Source organism: Pseudophryne corroboree, chromosome 4 (assembly GCF_028390025.1).
Source record: "Pseudophryne corroboree isolate aPseCor3 chromosome 4, aPseCor3.hap2, whole genome shotgun sequence".
NCBI classification, from domain to species: Eukaryota; Metazoa; Chordata; class Amphibia; order Anura; family Myobatrachidae; genus Pseudophryne; species Pseudophryne corroboree.
Window position 1 is genome coordinate 855,542,235 of NC_086447.1, and position 9,211 is coordinate 855,551,445.

Here is a 9,211-nt window from a genome sequence, read left to right on the forward strand (position 1 = left end):
GGGCGCGCTCGGGTTAACCGAGCAAGGCGGGAAGATCCGAGTCGCTCGGACCCGTGAAAAAAAACATGAAGTTCGTGCGGGTTCGGATTCAGAGAAACCGAACCCGCTCATCTCTAATACAGACTACAGTAAAACTCACTGCATCAGCTGCAGTATCTGGAAACATGAGACATTTATCTGTGTGTTTTAGACTTAGTTCTCCAAATTTATGGTTAAAAAGCCCTATCATGAAAGAGTCTGAATGATAAATAATACCCCTATTGGTTTCTGTTCTATAAATACTACCGCAATGATTATACAGATTAACTATAACAACTAGCATGAAAAAAATGGTGTTTTGAAACATTCTAATAGGACAAAACTTGCATTGCTAAGATGACACATAACTTCCACAGGGGCTTTCTAAATGCTTGGTTTCAGCACAGATTAAAACAAATAAACAAACAACAATTTAGCAACTTAAAGGGCCCCATACACTATCGCGACATGTCCGTCTGACATGTCGCGGGCGATCACCCCAGGCAGCCTCCCTGGGGGCAGGATCGCCCAAGATACATTGTATGCTGTCCTTTTGCATACAATGTATCTTGGGCAATCCTGGGCGATCCTAACCATGCCTGTGGGGTTGGACCAGATTGAATGTGCAGCACTTTCAATCTGGAGAGTCCGATCCGATGCTCACAGGAACGCGCATCGGATTGGATCGGAAACGCCTCCAAAATGACCGATTTCATCCGATATATCGGACCAAATGCACAAAATCGGATTAAATCGGGCATTATCGTCCTAGTGTATTGTCCCTTAAGCCTGCAGCAATCACGTGTTCTTTTACTGTAAATAATAGTTAGGGCTCAGTCACAATGTGTTGATTGTTCACGTTATGTAACATGTCATCTAATAGCAGGATTGAGGCTATAGTAACTGTTCCCTGCACTGATTCCGCTACCTCAGCAGCTCACACAAAATGAGACGCTACTTGGGCGACTGGTAATTACTTTTAATGGCCAGTCAGTGCTCCAGCCTAACCCTGTGGCGGACCCGTAATAGCTATGTGACAGTGGGAACAAGGCAATACATTGACAATCAGTTTTAGTAAAAAGTCCATAAAACTCAGAAAGGCTGATAAACTTAAGGGTCAATTTCTAAACAAGTTTCAGCTTTTCAAAACTTGTTGTGTACGATAAATGGTGCTCCAGACAATCAGCACCCAATTGTCATTTCTTAAACACATGACAGTTAGGAGCTGATTGGCCGGAGAACCACTTATCCTAAGCAATTTGTTTTAAATAGCTACAGTACATAAAAGTTTATGTAATAAAGTATATGTCACCAACTCGTATAGATTTATACCCACACATACACATACTGTTCATAGAAATCTGGTACAGTCAGCTCGCCGTGTACACCTTTAAGAGAGGGGTTGGGCCCGCATGAAGGCTGAACACAGGCCCCCTTCTCTCTTAATCTGCCCCTGCAAATTGTATTTGCTAAAAAAACCTGCAATTGCAACCATAAGCTGAGCAGCAATCATTTTAATATGCCTTAGTATAGGATGCAGTTAAGTTCCCGACGGTTGGAATCCCGGCTGTCGAAGTACCGATGCCGAAATCCCAACAGCAGTCAAAATGCTGGTGGTCGAAATCCCAACCGCTGCCCGGTATTGCCACTAGGGTAATGGTCCATACCACACCTGAGGGGGAATATAATAGTGCGGCGAGCTAAGCTTGCCACCGAGCCCAAAGCATGGCGAGTGCAGTGACCCCGCGAGGGGACATGCTACGCTCAATGATTTTGACAGCCGGAATTCCGGCATTGATATTCCTCAGAGCCGGGATCCCAACTGTCAGGAAATCATACTGAATCCCTTAATATAATTCAACAGTAGCATAAATGTCCAGTGTACACAAGGCACATGTCAAAGACACCTAAGCTCACAAAAAGCATAATATATACCCAAACAGGGGTTTAAGGGAGCCGGAACGGGGCAGAACTGCGTTCTGTCAGTTCCACTTGGAGACGGAACGCAGTTCCACCTCCTCCGGCTTACCTTACCAAGGGAGATGCCGGGCGCCCACTGAGATTGTGTTACCAGTGGGCACCTGGCTCCCTCTCCACAGCGTAAGCCGACGGCAGGAGCTCACTACTGAGCTCCTGCTTCCGGCTCCCGGCTCTGTCAGTGTGCGCTATGGGAGAGACATCATGACATCTCTCCCATAGAGCTGAGGAGCGGACGCCAGGAGGACTGAAGCGGTCGGACGCGGGATCGGGGCTTGGTGAGTATTGTGTTTTTTTGTTTGTTTTTTACATATGTTTGTATGTATTTGCGGCACTTCTTCTGGGGGCAAACTACAAGGGTGTAAACTACAAGGGGGCATTACTACTGGGGGCATACTGGGGAGCATTACTACTGGGAGGCATTACTACTGGGAGGCATTACTACTGGGGGGCTAAACTACAGGGGGGCTAAACTACAGGGGGCTAACTACATGGGGCTAAACTACAGGGGGCATTACCACTGGGGGCTAAACTACATGAGGCAAACTACATGAGGGCTAAACTACTGGGGGCATAACTACAAGGGGTAAACTACTGGGGGCATAACTACAGGGGGCTAGACTATAAGGGGGTTAAAGTACTGGGGTCATAACCACAGGGGCATTACCACTGGGGGCTAAACTACTGGGGGCATAACTACAGGGGCATAACTACATACATAACTAAACGACTGGGGGCATTATTATTAAGGGCATTACTACTGGGGCATTACTAATGAGGGCATTGTAAAGGGGGCACTTCATAAGGGGCACCACTCCTGGGGACATAAGAAGCCCTACTACTGGGGGCATTGCATAAGGGGCATCACTACTATGGGCTCTATATAAGGGGCACTACCTCTAGGGGCACTACCAGTACAGTGGACATTGCATAAGGGGCACTTCAACTGTGGGCATTGTATAAGGGGCGTTACTGCTGTAGGCATTATGTATATAAGGGGTGCTACTACTGTGGGCTTTGTGTACAGTATAAGGGACACTAATGTGTGTCATAACATGAATAAGGGACACTACTATGTGGTGTAATGTGAATAAGATTGTGCTACTGTGTGGCATAATTTTAATTGGGGATACTATTGTGTGACCATGCCTCCTTCTTTTTCAGACCACGCACATTTTTTTGGGTGCGCGCAAAACCTTTGTTGCATGCGCGCCGGGGTGGTGAGTTCCACCACCTCTCTATGACCACTTTAAGCGCTGTACCCAAACAATAAATAAATGACCAATCAGCATTAGTGATGTATTCACAAACAGCCAATCACAAGCAAATGGCTATTATTATCATCACCAGCCATCATCACCACCAGCCACTCTTTGCACCTGCCCTGATAACCTGCAAACAACACGGCTTTGGGTAATGCCCAATGGTCTGTGCATGTGCAAGCAAAGCCATGCCAAGATACACTACTGTATGCCAATGGGCGCAGCACCCACTCTGCATCAGGCCCAGAATGCTTGTGTAGATTTGAGGCACTTCTTTTAAAGGCTAGCAGCACAAAAATAGAATCTTTTGACAAGTAGAGGGAGATATATCAATCCTCTAAAGAGAGAAGAAGTGGACAAGTGGAGAAGTTGCCCATAGCAACCAAGAAGCGCCTACTTATCATGAAGTTGCTATTAATAACTACTCCACTTGTCCACTTTCCACTCTGTAAAAGGCTTGATACATTTCCCCCATAATGCACGTACAGTACATAATGTTCTTTTTTTAGGTTATCAATAATGATATATACATAGAGATACACAACTGTTCTGTTCACTCCCATTTACTGCATTTCACAGCACCAGTGGCTGCAGCTGGGACTTCAACACATTGGTGTGACACCATATTGTTCTGGAGTAGACCCTGCAGGCAGTGGGAATATTCCAACAAATCAGTAGTCTCCCTCCTGCAAATAAATGAACAGTTCCCTCTTGGGGATGTAGTTGGCAGTCCGATGGTCATGATGCCAGTGATCTGAAGACTGGCACTGGAATCCCGACACCGTTCAGAATCCCGATACTGGAATCCTGACGGTCAGCATCCTGAACCAATTAGGGAGGGTTAGGCTTAGGCTGCAGGAGGGTGGTTAGGGTTAGGCACTAGGGTGAGAGTTAGGGCTAAGTTGCAGGATAGGAGGGTTAGGGTTAGACTGCGGGTAGGGAGGTTTAGGGTTTGGGGGAGGGTAAGGGGTAAGGTTAGCCTAACTTACTAAAATGTGTTAGGATTCTGACTGCCGGAATGCTGACTGTTGGTATATCGTACCCAACCCCCTGCTTGTTGGTATATCGTACCCAACCTCCTTCTTGTTGTGGCTCTGCCAAGGATTGAACAATATGAGCATGGGGAGCATAAATATATGCCTGTAGGTTGGTTTATGAATGTATTAAAAGAAGGGTTAAATTTGTAATGGGTACAGAAAGTATGTACTGTAAGGTAGATCTTGGAGGGAAGTGTTCCAGCTAGATTGGTGCCAATGTTCTTTATAGGTCTGTAGGAACATACTGTAGGTTATGTATCTATAGATATCATCTGTCATTCCTATACATTTACCTTATATCTGTGCTATTTTAATAAACTTTTACTTAAATTGATGTATAAAGCATAATGTAAAATGTGCAATAATAACATTATTTATTTTCCTATGTGTATAGGTACCATATCTGTCAATACTATACGCACGCCTTACACAGCTCCTGGTGAAAGTGAAATTCTTGACCTCGATGATGACTTGTATCTTGGTGGTTTGCCTGAAAATAAAGCTGGTTTGGTTTTCCCAACTGAAGTGTGGACTGCTCTGCTGAATTATGGATATGTTGGATGCATAAGAGACTTATTTATAGATGGACAGAGTAAAGACATTCGCCAGATGGCCGAGCTTCAAAGCACAGCTGGAGTAAAACCTTCCTGTTCTCGAGAAACGGCCAAGCCTTGCATTAACAATCCATGTAAAAATAATGGTATATGTAGAGACGGATGGAACCGATACGTCTGTGATTGTTCTGGGACTGGATACCTTGGCCGCTCTTGTGAGAGAGGTTAGTTATTGGGTTTTTTTTTTTTATCATTCTCCATTTTACTATTATACGTTTCCAAACAGTACATGGTTTAACATAAAAAAAAGCTGAGAAAAGAATCACTTCTCATGCCTGCCATCCGGGAGACATTTATATATATATATATATATATATATATATATATATATATATATATATATTTATGCATAGTGTAGTTATGTGACCGGCGGTCTTCACATTACCTTCCCTACATCCTGCCCCCTCAACAGGGACTATTCCCACTTGTGGGTGTACACGACATCCATAGAATGGGAATAGAACCTGTGGCGAACGCAGGTCTCCACCGAGCCAGCAGCAAGGCCGCACTGGGTGCTAATGGGCGTGGCTATAAGACCACTGATTGTCAGGGGTATATAAGGAGGAAGTATATGCTTGGGGAGTTACACCTGCCTCTCTGTGGGATAGTATCTTGAGGAAGGTCACTGTCCATGACCGAAACATTGACTGCCATGATGACTTCCACTATGTGAGTAAATAAACCTTCATTGACTTTGTTGCAAACACCCTGGTGAGTGCCTTTGTTTGGTGGAAAAAAATAAAATAAATTTATATATATATATATAAAACAACAACACAGCATAGGAGAAGAAGGCAGCGTATCTAAAAACTACTGCTTGTAGTACTTGTCAATCTTGTCAGATAAGTGCACAGTCCAAGGGCATCATGATGCAGTTTGTTGTAAATTGCATCAAGATGGCTCCTCACCACATTGCAGTATACCACAAGTTGCATCTACTGTAGCACCACGATGGATTATATGCTGTACTGTATTTATGGTCACTAAGTTGTAGCAATATACCATGCATTTTACATTAAGCAAGACACATTTTCAGCTCTGCATAAAACAAAATGGCAGCTCTCTTCACAACTTAACAAAGTCATTTTGCGCACTGAATCAATTTTGTGCAGTCTATCAAATCACATATATTCTGTTTCATTGACGATGTACAAAGTGACATCCCACCTCTCCTAATACTAGTCTGAGAAAATGGTCCCTGAGTCTAGGGCTCAGTCCCGTCCGTCCCCCCCTCTACATGTGTGCTGGATATCTTTTTTACTACACATGATAACTAATTTCCCACCCCTCAATTTATCCCCCTCATCTGTTTCCCCCCACCACCCCTAAATATAGAAATGTCACGGTGTTATTATTTGCACTTATTTTTCTGTGAATTTCTTTGGATTTACAAAATATACTAAACACTTAAATGATTCTTCACGATTGTAACTTATGCGTTATAGTTAAAAAGTGAAAACAAAATGATAACACCCTGTGAATATCATGAGACAACAAAATTCAGGGGTCCTCCGACTGTAATTACTCCAGGGGAACACACCATGAGAAAATACCACTTCCAAAGGAATGTCCTTAGGTATAATGGTCTTCCCACTTTAATTCCTCCAGAGGAACACACCACTTCCAAACAAATGTCCTCAGGTATACTGGTCCTCCCACTATAATTCCGCCAGGGGTATACACCACTTCCAATGAAAGTCCTCAAATATACTGGTCCTCCCACTATTATTCCTCCAGAGGAACACATCACTTCCAAAATGAATGTCCTCAGATATACTGTATGTTTAAGGTTAGACAAAAAGAGGATAAGATATAGGGGCAAATATATTAATAAATTCTGCCATTAAGATATGTTGAAACTGCTGTTTCCACATGTTTAAGGGTACCATTAAGTATCCTTAAAAGTACCAATGCAGAAAGCTATATCTCCTACTTTCTGTCTGCCAGCCCCTGCTGGTTTTCTATAGGGATGATATTTAACAAAATGCCCGTGTCTGTTAGCCCACTGACTGCAATGAGGCATTCCTGGTAGATAGCAATCTTGCAAATCTGCTCTGGTGGGCTACAGGAGGTCCCACTGCTTTCAGGTGCTTCCCTAAGTGAACCCCTGGTTGGCTCACCGCTACAAGAAGAGGGAGGCACCGCCAACAGAAACAACTGTAATGAGAAGAAATTAGCATCAGTATTATGTGATCCTGTCTCTCCCCCTCTACTGTATGGTGAAATCCAGTCATCTTCAGATACCCCTATTGTCCACATCAGCTCTCCTGCTCTTGCAGGGTACCTAGGAGTGTCTGACTTTACTATACTGGTTACTAAATTGCAGAGTGATGTGACTACAATCCTTTCCAATCCTGTTAGTGTGGATCCCAAACTCAAGAGCAAGAACATACTGCAAACTAGCGTCCCCTAGCTTACAACTTTCACAGTGGGTAGTGAGTTCACATATTCTGTCATTCGTAGCCCACATAAGAGCACTGCAATGTATCTACACGTCAAGTAAATGTCATTTCTCTTTAAAACACACAGCAAATTCTGGTACTCTATATATAACCGCCAGCGTGGATTCATGTCACAAAGTGTAAATTATCTTACAATGCTGGAACGGCATAACAAAAGGAAATGTAATGTTAGAGCTGCAGCACACTTATCACTGCGGTCTTGTTTCATAAAACTCAGCAGCATAGTTAGGCAGGAGGAGAGCACAATATAAAGGGAGCACCATCTTGTCTCATTCAAGCACCAACGCACAGGATCTGCTCAAAATATCAACAAAATTCTGATTGTCAGTAATATCTACAAACAAGGAGCTCTGGGAAGTTTCATTGAGTACTTTTTATTGAGACGCAGAGTATGAAAGCTGCATTTTCAGATAGATATACAGATGCCAAGTTGTTTCTTGTTTATTAAAGTTGTATAGATTGCTTTAGATGCACAAGGTTTGTATGAGCTGTTATCCTGACTGTATCTGGGTTACACACATTTCCTCTGTAGATGATTTCTTGGGGTATGGATCACAGAGTTGACAACTATTGGTCGACAGGGCAAAGGTCAACATGATGAAAATCTAGACATGTGTAAGGTTGACGTGGTCAAAAGATCGACACTTGCAAAAGTCGACAGGGACAAAGGGTCGACACTGGAAAGGTCAACATGAAAAATGGTCGACACAAAAAAGGTTGACACACACTTTGGGGTTTTTTTGTGTTGTTTTCACCATCACAACATACGGAACCCCAATTGGTGTATCACGTCCCCTTACATGGTGGTGTCTCATTCTGCTGCACTCAGCACAGGTTACTATTCACAATCGTAATCCACGTGGATGGTAAAGTGTGAAAAAAAAAAGAAAAGAAAAGCTGTGTCGACCATCTGCACCTGTTGGCCTTTTTGTACCTGTTGACTGTAATTACTGTCGACCTTTCCCATGTCAACCCAATGACCATGTTGACCATTTGTCAATGTCGACCTAATGCATGTCGACCACTCGTGTATGTACTGTCGACTTAATTAAGGTCGACCTATAATCCGGATACCGATTCTTGATACCTTGATATTTAAATAACAGGGTTGCTATATAATATGGGCATAAGGGGGGTCATTCCGAGTTGTTCGCTCGCTAGCTGCTTTTAGCAGCATTGCACACGCTAAGCCGCCGCCCTCTGGGAGTGTATCTTAGCTTAGCAGAATTGCGAACGAAAGATTAGCAGAATTGCGAATAGAAATTTCTTAGCAGTTTCTGAGTAGCTCGAGACTTACTCCTACACTGCGATCAGTTCAGTCAGTTTCGTTCCTGGTTTGACGTCACACACACGCCAGCGTTCGGCCAGCCACTCCCCCGTTTCTCCAGACACTCCCGCGTTTTTCCCTGACACGCCTGCGTTTTTCCGCACACTCCCAGAAAATGGGCAGTTTCCGCCCAGAAACACCCACTTCCTGTCAATCACACTCCGATCACTTCAACACTGAAATTTCTTCGTTCGGACGTGAGTAAATCTACTAAGTTTTGTGCTAAAATACTTAGTGCATGCGCACTGCGTACCATGTGCATGCGCATTTTTGCCTTAATCGCTCCGTTGCGAAAAATCGGCAACGAGCGAACAACTCGGAATGACCCCCAAGATACAGTATGCCATGAAAATCTGTGGCAAATGCATGGGGAAAATATATATCCATAGCACAACAAACATACACACACATATACATACATATGCACACATACTGTACATAATGTACATGTATTCATACCTAAGGCTGTGGTAAGGAGGAGATTGGTGGCCATCGGATGATGATAGGATTGAGC

General features: G+C 43.6%; 1 protein-coding gene across 18 annotated transcripts in view; it reads left to right on the forward strand.

The window, feature by feature from the left end:
• NRXN1 (neurexin 1) overlaps positions 1-9,211 on the forward strand; it is a 1,686,961-nt gene that overhangs the window by 814,684 nt on the left and 863,066 nt on the right. For all 18 annotated transcript variants that reach the window (XM_063918664.1, XM_063918680.1, XM_063918665.1 and 15 more), the window contains one exon: positions 4,689-5,072. In XM_063918664.1, coding sequence (XP_063774734.1) covers positions 4,689-5,072 — 384 coding nt within the window. The remainder of the gene's footprint in view (positions 1-4,688; positions 5,073-9,211) is intronic.